General features: G+C 34.4%; 1 protein-coding gene and 1 pseudogene across 3 annotated transcripts in view; one reads left to right on the top strand and one right to left on the bottom strand.

Moving 5' to 3' along the window:
- NLK (nemo like kinase) overlaps positions 1-9,108 on the top strand; it is a 130,875-nt gene extending 121,767 nt beyond the window's left edge. Inside the window, exons 9-12 of one of the 3 annotated variants that reach the window (XR_895867.2) lie at positions 3,950-4,148; positions 5,121-5,214; positions 7,305-7,431; positions 8,905-9,108. Coding sequence is in view for 1 of the 3 variants with exons in the window: in XM_011359996.2 (XP_011358298.1) it covers positions 3,950-4,148; positions 5,121-5,214; positions 7,305-7,359 (348 nt within the window). In the remaining 2 variants the exon portion in view is untranslated. Of the gene's footprint in view, positions 1-3,949; positions 4,149-5,120; positions 5,215-7,304 lie in introns of all 3 variants that reach the window. The other 2 variants (XR_002780261.1, XM_011359996.2) reach the window with 2 other exon arrangements.
- A 3,030-nt stretch (positions 9,109-12,138) lies between these two features.
- LOC111739505 lies at positions 12,139-12,250 on the bottom strand (annotated as a pseudogene).
- Positions 12,251-15,449: the final 3,199 nt, after the last annotated feature.

The following is a 15,449-nucleotide window of genomic DNA, read 5'->3' as shown; positions in this document are numbered from 1 at the left end:
AGGTATCCTCTTTCTCAGAGGTTCCATGTTTATTAATGCTCCCGATCTGCCAGGAGCTCATAGTCTTTACAACTCCGAGGCTGGACTGTCTTAAGCCACTGCATAACATTTAACCATTTTTATCATCATCTTATAGAACAAGGCCAACAAATATGTTATTTTTTTACAGAATTATTATTTTTAAATTGGTCTGATGTTTTATTTGTTTATGATTGATATTAAGGATTCTTTTCTTTCAGTTCTGATAGTTCACTTAGAAATAGATGTCATTTTAAAGGAATTTTATTTTGGTTTTAACCTGTTGAGTGTTAGCGATATATTAAGAAGAAATGATTTTAAAAGTCATTAAAAATAGAATAACCATAATTAAGTCAATTCATTTAGTCTGTTTAGTCTGCAGTAGTTAATTCTCATTTTGTTGATCTTGGGTTAGGCAGCCTATTGCCACATGTCTGCTCCTGCACTGAAACATTCCTGGACATCCTGACTCGGTTACTTGGTTCAGTCTTAAGAGGTGATTGTCTGAGGTGATGATATCCGTTATACCCATGAATTATACCATGAAGACAATTGTCAAGAGTACCAGATAATAGTCCTTCACTGAGGTCCATGTTATATTTCTTATGAAAGATTCAATTCTTGATTTTTAGCTTGGTACCAGGAGCCTTTAGGCAAATATAAGAAAAAGGCAGAAACCAGCAGTGGAGGATAAGATTAAGGGATTCTGGTTCTTTTATTATAATATCAACAATATTGGAAAGAATGGAGTATAATAAATAATCAATTTATAAAGATGTAATTAACTGTTACCTCAAAGTAGTGAAGACGATAAACAAATCTCCAGAGACCTTAATTTATCTAAAAGCAATATTTTTAAAGCACAACAATAATTATTAGGAATTTAGACAAAATTATTCATTATTTTCCCTTGACAAACAAAAACGTTATCTTGCATACACATCTTCATACCATCACACAGTCCTTTACATTCTGTAAAAAAAATGTGTGTACTTCAACCCAAAGGTATTTATTTTCATATGTTTTTTGACTGTTTATTGATAGCTATTCTATAATGTATTAATGAAGAGCCTAAGCATATTAAAATTATATACAGGTGTCAACAGACTTTATTAACTCAAATTAATATTAGTAAAGTCTTATGTTAACTGAGAATCAGAAGATTAAAATTCAAGTTGACACATTAAGTCCTTATGATTTATAGCATTCTAAAACCTAATTTCTTTTTAGAAACACATTACCTATTATTCATTCTAATTTAGTTGAACACGTAATTTTTGAACTTTCATAATCTTAGAGTGATATTAGTTTATCTAATCTACAAAAGCAGTAAAAAAAAAAATCAAATTCAAAATGATTAGGCTTTTTGTGAGAAAACAAACCCAAAACATGTATAAACTAGGATATTTTGCTAACATTATTTGTAATTGGAGGTAAAATTAGGAAGAAAACATGTTTTTAAATTTTTATAACAGATTGGTTTTTCCAAAGAGTCATCTTGCATAAGAATGTCACATGACCTCATTATCTTATAGAATTATGTTTTGTTTCATACTTTGTAACCTAGTAACCAAGAATATTATTTTAACAGGTAAAGCTTTTTTTAATCTTTGATTTATATATTTACCAAGGAAAAAATTTTAAAGAGCCAATATATTAAATAGATAAGGAAGAATAATATTTTTTCCATTTCTTTTTACATGTCTTTAATGTGTTAATATTGTTTCTAAAAGCCAGTTGGAATGGGAGTTAGCTCCATTTTAAGAGATCTCATAATATGATGTTTTAACTGTCTTCAGAAATATACAAAGTACATCAATTTGTTTATTTAGAAATATTTTATATTTATAAAATGGAAAATTTTCTCAACTTATTCAAAACTAGAAGAGCCAATATTGATAAAGCAACAAAATCTAGGATAGAAATAAGTATCCATATCTATTACAAATGTGATCAGTTAAAGAAACAAGATATGTACAATATGTAATTAAAATACATAGGACATAATTAAGCACCATTAGGTCTTTCAAAAGAACACCTTTACTGAAAATCTGAGTAATTTTGTAATTTCTTTCTCTATTTAGCAGGACAGTTATTTCTTTTCAGTGTCCATACCCTTTGCAAAATGGCAGTCTCCTTTCTTTAGCCTTATTTCAGAAGTCATAAAGAGACTTTAATTTGTTTAGAGAAATGAAAGTTGATTATTATGTGCTATGAATTTGATTCACTTTTTATTCAAAGGCTTCTCTTAGGTAAGACACTTTAGAAGACACCCCCCCCCCATTTTGGCACACAGAGATCATACAAACACATCTATCAATAGTTGGGGAAACACCAAAATCCTTTCAATGCTGCATTCTCAAATTTCAGGAAATAACAGAATCCTCGGACAAAAAAGACTAAGAGCGAAACCAGATTCCAGCTGCTGATGGCAGCTGATAAGGACCTAATTTCTGACATTTGCCACCTGACAGAAATGACTTAATGGTGAGATGATAAAATTAAACCCCAGATTCAATCCCTGCTGCCACCAAGTGTGGACATGATCAGCCAGACATGATCATGCTCAATCGGAAACAGAAATCAACTCGGCCAAGAGCCACATTTAGTGTGCAAAAGCCAAAGAACTTAGTCCCACAGATGAGACCGGCCAGAGACGCTGAGGATGAGCGGCCCACTTCTGGTCAAGGTGCATTGTCAGCCAGCTTGATTCTTTTGGTTCTGACAGTAGTCCTTTATCCCGGTGGAACCTCCAGGAATAGCTGCATTTAGGAAAAAAAAAGAAAAAGTTTACTTGCTAAGAGTACCAGTGAATCAGACTTCAGCTTGACCACCAAATACAAAACATGGCAGGTGGCAAAAGGAACATAACCAAGGTTGTCAAGTTTGGTTTGTCCATGGCAGATAAACAGCAGCTTTCCTTTGTGGTTATCATGTCCTGAAAGGTCATAACATGCCTTTTAATATCAGCATGTTAAAAAAATCAGAAACAAAAGTGTTTTCAGGGAATCCAGGTTTATGGGACATGATTAACATTTTATTATTTGGGGGACTAGAACCAGTCAGGATGATCTGGCTATTTTTTTGGTTTAATTGAGTACAAAATGGTTTTTTTTTTTTTTTTTTTAATCATGTTATGTGAAATGCCTGATCATATTGAAAGTAGGGCAAAGTGTCAGTTTTGTTTTACTCTCTACTATTGAGACCATCTTTACATCTTTTAAAATTCACTTTTCCTCAGTAGTACTTATATGTCCACTGAGCTAAAGGAAGGGACATTTTTTTTTTTAATGTAGAAATAAATTTAAAAGTTTATAGTTTATCAGCCTGAAACTAGTATATTAAGTATTCTGATCTGAAGTGTCAGAAATCCACAGGCTGCTGATATTCAGACTGAGCTGGATGTTTAAACATGGCATTTAGACTGTTATCTGCTGCCTAACTCCAGCAGCTGTCAGGCTTTTGCCCAAAGTCGATTTGGTATTCTAAGAACATAAAAGTTTCAAGCAGCTTTATAAAATTGCCACTGTGATCACATCTCTTCTAAATGCTGAGACATATTTAGAAACTATAACTGTTATTTAAAATGTAAACTTACCCCTTTGAAGCATTACATATTTAAATGTCATGATATTTGTCATTTTTGACCCTGCTTCCATTTATTTCAAGGTAGGAACTTTTCAGGATCTTAGTAGAAAGTCATTTCTGAGTGCTTTGTGGTATGTGATAGCTTATAATAGTAGTTTCTTGTCCTAAATCATATACTCCTTCTGCTGCTACATTACTCACCTTTAAATTCAGTTACCCCATCTTTACACAGGATGTACCATATAAGTTGCATAAAATAGTTACTGTGTCTTGTGAAAGAACCTGCATAGACAATCATGTTTATCTGTAGTATTGATGTGCTGGTCTCTGAATTTTATTTCAGTCCAAAAGAATATCCGCTAAGGATGCCTTAGCCCACCCCTACCTAGATGAAGGGCGACTACGATATCACACATGTATGTGTAAATGTTGCTTTTCCACCTCTACTGGAAGAGTTTATACCAGTGACTTTGAGCCCGTCACCAATCCCAAATTTGATGACACTTTTGAGAAGAACCTCAGTTCTGTTCGACAGGTTAAAGGTGAGTTGGGGTTTTGTTTTTGTTTTTGTTTTTGTTTTTGTTTTTGTTTTGGTCTTTGGCCGATCAGGATGACTAGTAACATTTTTCATTTTGTGGCCATGTAAAGCTGAGATCTGGATGGTGACCAAAGCTCCTTTGTCTCTTTATTTTACAACTTTGTATATAGCTATTTGTTCAGGCCATGTATGCCAAGAAAGCTTTGTGTGTTATAAAACACTGATTTAATATTATATCCAGAGGAAGGTCAGGCAAAAGAATGAATATTTTGTTTTTGTTTTCAAAGCCGGCTTATTTAATGAGTGTGACTCAATATATTTAATATGTATTCACTCATTGTAATTTATTTATTGAATGAAACATTGTGAACTTCTTTTTTGTATAACACCCAATGTTTTAAAAAAGATAAACATACACTGAGGGAACGAGTCTTTGGTTGATGACGAGAAGAGAATTTCTGCTAGTTGACTCATAAAATTTCCCCACACGATCTCCTATTGGGGTGGGATGGGGGTTAATGACATCCAAAATTCTGAATGATTTTTGTGTCTGCTCTAGGACATTTTGGGAGAGAGAGTAGTCCCCATAGTAAGCAGCCCAAAACTATGTACTTAAACACCAACTGAGGTTATTTAAGTGATTTTCAAGAAGGTGGTAATTACTAGCAATTGAGAAGGGTTCACTCATAATGCCAACCCTGTAGAGTCACTCTCAAATTTATAGACCATTTTACTCTTAATGATGGGAATTCCAACCCATGAAATGCCACTTCAGAGGTTTTTGCCTGTGTTTAGCAGCAACTGCCATTTTGGTTTCAGGAAAGTTGTGCTGGATTCTGCCTAATAGATGACATGTGTTTGATTTAACTAAACCAGTAGGAAATGCCATTCTAGTGCTGGCTAGAGTTAGCTGAGAATCCACGGCTCCCAGACCCGCAAATTGGCATGCTTGGTACGATGTTTGTTTTCTCCACAGAAATTATTCACCAGTTCATTCTGGAACAGCAGAAAGGAAACAGAGTGCCTCTCTGCATCAACCCTCAGTCTGCTGCTTTTAAGAGCTTTATTAGGTAACTAACTATGTGTATGTAATTCTAACTTTCTTGTTAGAATGAAAATGATGCCATTGTGATTTGGTTATTCAGCATACTTCTGTTTTTATTTAGATAACATAGATAAGAAGTCCAACAGAAAGTTTCTGTTATGAGCTTTGGCTTTAGTCAAAAACAGATTAAAAAGTCACCTTTAGTTTTACACTGATGCCAATTCACTGTGGTTGCATCAGCATTTTTTTCCCCATTTGACCATTGTGCTGCCTGATCATGTATTTGGGGATCCTCCTGCAGCAAGCAACAGTGTGGCAGCCACTCTCCTGGAGTTAGACATGGTCATTTGGGTTCCCACTACCATCTACATTATAATAATAACTGCAAGCAAGAAAATTATTTTTCATAGGTGGACTGCTGATATGTCCTATTTAAGAAGAAGCCCATAGGCTTATCAGTTAAAGAGCTATAAACCTATTTTGAAATCTAGCAAGCTTCATTCTCTATTCTTTCCTTCTCAGTCTTTTTCTCTAACTCCTTGTTTCAGTCAAAGTCCAGTTGGGAGAAGGAAACCACACCCAGTAAAATTTAGTAAGAACCATTAACTAGGAAGAGATGGTTAACTACTAAGGCATGAAAGAGAATTCAGAAGAGTCTCAAAGTAGCAAATGCGGAAAACGTGTACTCCCTCTAAACTGAGGGAGAGTGAACAAGGAAGAAGTGAAGAACTTAAAGGAGGCCCCTCTACCCAAGGCTAATAAGATTTGGAACTCTTTGAAGAGGATAGGAACATACAGTGTGAGGGTGGAAAAGAAACTTTTCAAAAGTGGGGACAGAACTGGTCCATCAAAGAGGTCTGTTGAGTTGCAAAGAAATTTGCCAGAATGTTTAGGTAGACCAAAGCTGGACCTTCCACAGCATAAAACAAGCACACCAGAACCAGGAAAGACAGCTGCTTCCTAATGCTGTGGCCTTACAGAGCTCTTCCAGCGCCCTCTAGCGACAAAGGCTAACATCAAACCATGTGGCAAAAGAGGAATGTGAACAGGGTCTGGCTCTGGTATCACAAAGAAGAGCAGATTTGGATCTGAGAGGCCACACTCTTTCTCCTTTCTCCCCCACCTACCTTTCTCTCTCCTTTTTCCATCTCCCTGCTTCTCTTTCCCTTCCCCTCACTTCCATTTTAATTGGACTTTAATTTGTGATATTGAAGTTGATTGAATTTATTGAACCCAAATCAAGATTTTTTTGTTTAGAATTTTTAAATCAGGAGGACTTTCATTTCTTCCATGCCTATTTCAGTAGAAAGAAGGAATCGTGTTGCACTTTTACTTCTCTGTGATTTAAAATTACTTCGTTTTAATATTTTCCCCTAAGAGTCAGTGGCCCAGTCAGTCAGGTGTTTTAATGCCCTTTAGGGGGCAAATTACTCATTATCCTGAACCCCAAGGAAACAAAATGGTTGCACACACACCATCATGTTTATAAGCTAGTTGGCAACATTAGACAGACATGTGAAATAAATGATAAAAAAGATCTGTGGATGACAAATGCTAAATGATTATCCATTATTACTCAATTAATACTTGATAAAGAATGCTTATGAGACTCATTCAAAATAGATTTCCACTTAAAGTCAGTGCGTTTTGAGAGGCTACTTTTAGATGGATAATTCTGTATCCCTTAAGGTTATTTTCCTGATTGATAATAGACATTATTATTCATAATAGCTATCATTTACTTTATATTATGCAGTAGGCACTGTGGAAAGCACTTTGTATACCTTATCTCATTTATTTACCACAACAATGAGGTGGATAACATCATCCCTTTCCAAACAAAAGATGAAGGAATTTGCTGTATGTCACACAACTAATAAATGATATGTTGTTTTCAAGGCCATGTATTAGCCACTGTACCATGGGAGTCTTGAAATGTCACTGTAGAATATAGATCCTTAAAGAATTTGGAACAAATGCAACTTTAAAGAAGTTAAGAAACAAATAAAAATCCAGAAATGGACTTTATAATTTTTTAAAAAAGGAAAACAGGCAGCAGTGAATTGCCCTTTGCGGTGTTTCAGCTGATTTCACCATGTCTCCATTTTTTTCTAGTTCCACTGTTGCTCAGCCATCTGAGATGCCCCCCTCTCCTCTAGTGTGGGAGTGACGGTGGAAGATAACGTACTACTGAAGATGTAATGTAGCTTTCCACTGGAGTCTGGGATTTGCAATTCTGGAGGTTAATCATGCTTGTACTGTAATTTTACTAATGAAGTTTTAAATTAACAACCACTACTTGTATGATATGAATAATATTTAGAAATGTTACTAGACTTTTAATCTTGTAAAGTGGTTGTGCTTTTAGAAGAAAAATATTTTACCCAGAGTTGCACATGTTTTATGAATTTAGTGCAGCTGTTATGGCTCACCTCAGAACAAAAGAGAATTGAACCAAATTTGGGAGTTTGGGGTTTTGTGTTTTTTTGTTTTTTTTTTTTCTTTTTTAAAATGAAGTGAGATTGTTCACAAACGCGTGCGCACGCACACACACATACACAGTCATACATTTTGATATTTGAGCCATTCCTGAAAATTATGGGTTTTCTAAAACGAAAGAATCTAGAAACCTTGCCTGCCTGCGACCAATCATGGAGCCACGTGAGATGATCGTGGCTGCACCTGGGGGGGCGGGGGGAGGGGCATGCCACCTAATGATCAAGCCCTATAATTAGCTTCTCATTAGAGCCGTGACGGTGATGTGTGCTGTCTAAAATCCAATGTTGTGGGTAGAGAGAATGAGTTTGTGACTAGGAGAGACTAAACTTCTGTTTTCCTTACCCAGTATAAATATATATATATATATTTAATCTATTTTTATTAGAAGTTTTTCTGCTCTTTCTTACATAAAAGAACCCCAAGCATGCATCTTTCATGTATGTAAATAATTCATTTCTGGGCTAATTTCAAAAGAATCCCAACATTGCTGTATAGAGAGAACTAGCTTGCACATTTTAGGTCTGTGAAATTTTGTGAGACTTTTCCTGCACTGGACAATAAAAATAAATAATAAAAGACAAAAACAAATTTAAAAAAATTTTAAAGCCACAAAAAAAAAAAGGCACATAGGGAATTATGTCAAATGTGTTTGTGTCCTTAGGCAAAGCTGTGGGAGTCTTGAAATGTCACAGTAGTAAATAACTTATTACTTTTTGACAAATTCTTTTTTCTGTTGGAACACTGAATTCTTCTGTGCATATGTATATATGAATACAAACTGAAGGCCTCTACCTCCTGGAGTTATACAACTTGGCTTGTTTACCTCCACATGCTGATGATGACTATTTTTTTTTTTTAAGTTCAATGTGGAGACTTGAAACTTGAATGTCCCTTCCAACTTTTATATTAAAAATAAAAAGACAAGAAAATTGAAGATCGTTTTTCACCTGTACAAGGAATACTAATGGATCGTCTTAAAATTGGTCTAGGAAAAAACCTTGGTGTGTGTTATGGACAATTAACTGTTAAAGTTATTGTAAGTTATCTGTATTTAGCAGAGTATTTTCATCTTGAGTGATCTGAGCTGAATTTGAAGACTATTAATAAGTTATGTTTGGAAGTTTTAACTTCAATGAAGTAATTATTTGCTGTGAAAGAAACAAACGTTGAATTACTAAACAAAGATGGTGCAATATCTTTGTTTTTTTTTTATGAGGCTCCTGAGAATCAACCCAACTGAAGCATTTCAATTCACTTGAATGAGAAACGTGTTTAGTATCAAAAGAGCCCAAGACGACACTGGTGTGAAAGGTACAATCTCAGAGGTTGGTCAATTACCGTGGCACACTTACTGGTCACTTTGTACAATGTAGATTTGAAGTACAGTGGTGAAAACATTAAATGTGACATTTGAAAAAGATGTGTCATCAGTTTTATTTCAATTCCTTTGTTTTCTCTTCAGTACAGCTTGTATCCTGAATTTGCAAAGTTTTGAGACATTTCCTATTTATATTTCCATTTCGATATGTGAGGAAATTAGATGTGCTTTAAAAAAAATCTTCCCAGAAACGTTAGCTTGCCAAAAATATATTGAAAACTTAACCAATATCAAAGACATTTTGAGTTAAACGTATACAATTTGTAAGTCTTTCCAGACCTTAGAGTCTACCTAGTGGTTTTTTGAGCAAAGAACCCTGTTTTCATATGAAATCAAACTCTATTAAATAAACAGGAACTGCTCCGAATGAAGCAGACTGCCTAGGGGATTTGATCTCTTTCCCCTCTTCCTTTCTGCTTCCTGCTTCTTGCAGCCCAAAGTTACTTCCAGCTAAGGAAGATGTCCCAGCTGGGTGGTGGTGTACGTATTTAAGACCTGACACCAGACTTCCTCACTTCGGAATACTTTTCCAGAAGCTGGATAAACCAACATTACTCTTGGGTTTGTAGATGGCATGTACTTTCCCATTTCTTTTATTGGTTTAGCATAATGAGTGGATTTTTTTTTCCTGACATAGGGTGACTTGACTGTTCTAACTCATCTGCATTAATACAAATACACATATTATTCATTCAGCACCCTTTTGAATACCTACTAAGTGCAAGAATTACTTATAAGGAAGCTTCATTCATATTTAAAAAAATGCTTAAATAAGAAAAGTAGTTTTCATCACTCACAAGAAAGCATTATGAACTGCACATATAACACTTTGCAACTAAAGTTCTCCACAGATAAATGTTAGAAAAAATATATTGACCTATTCCCATTGGAACCTGCTCAGCTAACCAAGGAATCTGTGCCTTATTTTTTTTATTTAAAATTGTTGATAATCACAAAAATGTGGAATTTCTACAGCCAGTGGAGTCGGTATGGATAAGTTAGGGCTATAATCAGCTGCATTTTGTTTGCAGTTTAAGAACCCAGAAGATGACTCATAAAGTTTGTAAGTTTTTTTTCCTCCACGAGATGTCATTTAAAATATTTTTTTATCAAAATAAAACTGTCAAAGAATAGAATGTAAAATTTGCATGAATTATGAAACTAAGGTAGCTTTCTGGGGGTGATGTTTCCTACTATGCCCTAGTAACATCTCAATATATTAGTAAATGGACACTTTTAGAGTCTTCCCTGCAGTATTTGACTTTCAACCTCTCCTATATGCCTATTAGAAATTTCCATATGGGTGTCTTATAGGCACCTCAGCTATGTCAAAAATGAAATAAATGTTTCACCCTACAACTTTATTACTATTAGATCATTCTCACTTTACTGGCCCCATTTTTTCCCCTTTCCTAGACTAGCAAAATATCTGAGGCTTAACTAGCTAGGGCCACTCTGAGCATCTCAGGAGGAATTGTGGAAGGGAAAGGAATTGTGTGTTCAGTTGGGGGCAAAGGGGACAGAGTTGTGAGCCAACCCAGGCTGTAGCTCTCTCTCGTCACACTGGGTTAGGACCTGTGCCGGGGTGGTACTCTGACAACACAGCACCAGGTTTTCTTTTTTTGGCAGGTGAGATGGAAGAGAAAGACTCGAGCTGCGATACTCCATCTCTTCTCTACGCCTCAGTACTGTTCCTGGGCTTCCCCATCCACCCAGCTACATAACAAATCAGAGTCCTCCTCGCTCCCATCTTAACTCCAGAATTCATGCACATTATGCATTCCATTCTTTAATATACTGCTAATGTTTTAACACACCATAAAGGAGGGGGAAAAGTAAAATTTTTTCAGTTAATGAGTTAGATGCTATTAAATCTTATTTTCCGTTTTGGAAATCAGTGCTGAATTAGACTGAATTTAACATCTAGTTTCTCCTCTCCCAGGTTTAAAATAATTTGAGAATCAAACACATTAAGTAGTAACATTTTCCCCTACACTTTTAAGTGACTTTTATCAATGAGCCTAGATACTTGGAAGAAAAGGTAAATTTTGTTTTTAGGTTGCTGTTGGTAGAATTTTTAACAAGTGGACCTTCTCACTAAGAGGTCAGTCAGAATTTATGTGAGGTAGCAGACCTCAAAGGTCTCTGATCCAGTAGTCAGTCTCCTACTCTCTCAGGGGAATACTCATCGGAGACCTCTTAGTAAAGAAAGATGGGTTTATTTAAGTTTTTATTTTGATAATACTAATTTTCACAGCTCATCCTCACAGCCAGCTTATCTATTCTAATTCTTAATTGCAGCAATCATGCTGTGGTTTTTAAAAATGAACAGCTTTGCCTTAGAGTTTTTGAGAATGTTTATCCTTGAGAAGAAAAGTCTTGTAAAGACAATATTGTGATCCTTTTAAAACTATATACATATATGTAGTTTCTTTGATGTGTGTTGGTAATACATTCACATGGTACAATCTACAAAAGCGTAGTGTAAAGGAAATTGTTCTTATAGGCGCAAACCACTATTTCTAGTTACTGTGTATCATTCCAGAGATAGATACTCTACATAATCAAGCTTATATATTTTTATAGGAATGATAGTATAACTTGTGCATTGTCCTGCATCTTGCCTTTTCCATTTCATATATGTAGAAGGTCATTCCACATGAAGACACATAATTTTAATTTGAGCCATAATTTTTTATTACGAAGGTGAACAATGAATAACTTATTCATTACCCTTTATCCATGTTTTATCCTTTGTCGTGACATTTTTCTCCATGAAGGCAAATAATTCAAGGGAGAACCAACTAACCAGCTTTCCCCAGGTAAGCCATCGCTCACATGTATAGTAGTACATGTTTTAAAATTTCTTTTTTATTTTATTACAAATTTCACTAAAAGTGTTCAAACCGCATTTTTTTAACTTTTTTCCATCCCACTAACCACACTGAAAAAAAAAAAATGAAAGGCATTTAGGTGTACAAATTTCCTCACTTTTGTCAGATTCAGATGTAGCCTTGTCTATTCATTTGTGTACCTTTTCTCATACCATACTGTTTTCCAAATTTTTTTTTAAGCCTACAGCACCTGGTATTCCTAGTTGGTCTCCCATCCAAGTACTTAACAGGCCCAACCCTGCTTAGCTTCAGACAAGACTGGGCTTGTTCAGGGTGGCATGGCCGTAGACTGTTTTCCAAATTTTATATTCAATAGTCGTTCAGTTATTTTACTAACAGGGGCCTGAAAAGTTCATGTCTTCACATCATCATATATATGGCAAAAAGACCAGTAGAAAGACAAAAACATTAATATATTCTTTCATCTATTGAAAATCAGGTTAAGCTGAGTTTTTTACCCATAACATTGAAACTTCTCAGCAGGAACAATTGAAACTAAAAGAATGAGAGGAAATAACTTAATCTAGAATTATAAACTATCATTTAGTGCAAAAACACAAGATATTTTCAGAAAACAAATTTAGTTCACGATCAACAGATCTTCACTAAAGGCAATTCTAAAGGATGTACTTCAAGAAGAATAAAAAGGATAACTAAAAGGTCTCCAGTGCAAGAATGTTGAACAAAGGAATTGATAAATGTGGAGAAAACTAAGCAAACACAGACTGCATAGAGCAATAATAATGTCTAATTGGGAGGGGAACAAAATAAATTAAACAGGCATTCTTTAAACTGGGATACACAGACCCCTGGGGACAAGGGAAGACTCTCCAGGAGGTTCATAGGCACATGTTTTTAAGACAGTCAACTTCAATATGTTTTCTGCCATCCCCATTCTCCAGGGTGTCCTTTCCACCACCTCCTTCATAATCATCATTCTCTCACTTTACAAAAGGCATATTTCTTACACATCTTAATGCAGTCTCCCTGTGTGTAAAAACTTCTTGAGTTGCCAAGTGAAGGAAAAATTTGAAACAGCTTTTGTTCATGAAGACCTCACCTATTTCATCTCAATACTCTGAATACATCAATCCTGACAGAGAAACCCTTGAAGGTAAAAGCAAAGATAGCATTAGGAAGAAATATTGAGATTGGCAGTATTTTATTTCACTTGAGTAACAAATTCATGGCACAGCTCTGACTTAAAATTCAGAAGTGAGATTTTTTTTTTTTTTTTTTTTAATGCAAACAAAATGAAGGCAGACTTTTTTCCTTTTGGAAATTAGTTTTGACTGCTTGGTTTGCCAATGATAACTTTCCAATTAGTTTGTTTATATGGTAGTCAGTTATCCATAATAAGAATTTGTTGGGATCGGTAGCTATAAAGTTATAACTAAAATACATTTGAAGCAAAAGATTTAAAAATTCCCAAAAAGTACAAGTGTTGGAGAGAATGTGAGAAATTGAAACCTTTGTGCATTGGTAATAGAAATGTAAAATGGCACAGCTGCTATGAAAAAGTGTGGCAGTTCCTCCAAAAAAAAAATTTGAATTACTCTTTGATCTAGCAATTTCATTTCTGGGTGTATACACAAAAGAAAGCAGAGACTCAAATATATTTGTGCACCAGTGTTCATAGCAGCATTATTCACAATAGCCAAAAAGTGGAAACAACTCAAATGTCCATTGATAGATGAATGGATAAACAAAATGTGGTTTATCCATACAAAGAATTATTGTTCAGGTTTTAAAAGGAAGGAAATGATGATACATAATACATGAATGTACCTTGAAAACATTATGCTAAGAGAAATAAGGCAGATATAAAAGGACAAATACCATATGATTCTATTTATATGACATGCCTAGAATAGTCAAATTCATAGAGATAGAAAGTAGAATAGTGGTTACCAGGGGCTGGGGGCCAAGGGAATGAGAGGGAATGGGGAGTTTTTTAATGGGCATAGAATTTCAGTCTGAGATGATGAAAAAGTGCTGGAGATGGATGGTTGTGATAGTTGCACAACAATGTGAATGTACTTAATGCCCCTGAACTGTACACTTAAAATGTTTAAAATGGTAAATTTTATGTTGTGTATATTTTATCACAATTAAATATATACATATAAATGTAAGGGTTTATTTCTGGATTCTCAATTCTCTTCCATTGAAATATGTCTGTTACTACACTGTATTAATTACTGTAGCTTTGCAGTAAGTTTTGAAATAAGAGGTGTGAGTCCTCCAACTTTTGTTCTTTTTCAAGATTATTTTGGCTTTTCTGAGTCCCTTGGCATTTCCATATGGATTTTAGAATCAACATGTTCATTTCTGCAAAAAGGCCAGCTGAGATTTTGATAGGGATTGCATTGAATGTAAATGAATTTAGGGAACAATGCCATTTTGACAATATTAAATCTTTTGATCCGTGAACATGGGAATTCTCTCCATTTATTTAGGTCTTTCATTTCTTTCAATGTTTTGTAGTTTTCAGTATACAAGTCTTACATTCCTTTCTTAAATTTATTCTCGAGTAATTATTTTTGATGAGTTGTTTTAATTTCATTTTCAGATTGTTTATTGCTAATATATAAAAATACAATTGATTTTGTATATTGGTATTTATCCCACAACCTGGCTGAACTTGTTGATTAGTTCTAATAGTTTTTTAATATATTACCCTCAGAATTTTATGATAAAGTTTAGCATCCTCTGGAAAACACTGCACTAAAAAATTTATATAAAGCTTTTCTATTTTTTCCTGAGGGTAAAAGGGATAATGAAAAGTTTCCAGTTCTGTTAAAATAAACATCAATGATAGCATTTAATAAGAAAACCTTTTTGTGTTTTTGTATTTCGAGAGCAGTTAGGCTTGTCCAAAAACTATTTTGAAAGATGTTAAACCTGTCGGAAAGTAGAAAGAAATAGTATAATGAAAATCCATATACCCTTCACATAGATTCACCAGTTTTAAACATTTATCACATTAGCTTTATTAGTCTATGTAACAAATATGTGTGTATGTGTATATATATATACATAATGTATGTATATGTATACAAATACATGTGCTTTATTTTTGCTAAAACATTATGAAACTTCACCCCTAATGTTTCTCCTAAAAACAAGGACATTTTCCTACATAACTACAATTCCATTATGATACTTAAGAAATTTAACATGGGTATATTACCTAATACACAGGACATGTTCAAATATCTCCAGTTGTCCCCCCAAATTTATTTATAGCTATTTTTTAAAATTCAAGATCTAGCTAAGGATCATGTCTTGCATTTGATTATATCTTGTTAGCACCTTTTAATATAGGAGAATCTCTCTGCCTTTTCTTTCATGGCATTTGGCATTTATGAAAGCACATGGCCAATTGTCATGTAGAATGCCCTACAAAGATTTAGATTTTTCTGATTGTTTCCTCGTGATTAGATTCAAGTTGGAAAGACTGTTATACAGGTGATGTGGTATCCATCA

This window comes from Pteropus vampyrus, unplaced genomic scaffold (genome assembly GCF_000151845.1).
Source record: "Pteropus vampyrus isolate Shadow unplaced genomic scaffold, Pvam_2.0 Scaffold50, whole genome shotgun sequence".
Lineage (NCBI taxonomy): Eukaryota > Metazoa > Chordata > Mammalia > Chiroptera > Pteropodidae > Pteropus > Pteropus vampyrus.
Note: the sequence above shows the minus strand (reverse complement) of the source record. Positions and strands in the feature narration are given on the sequence as shown.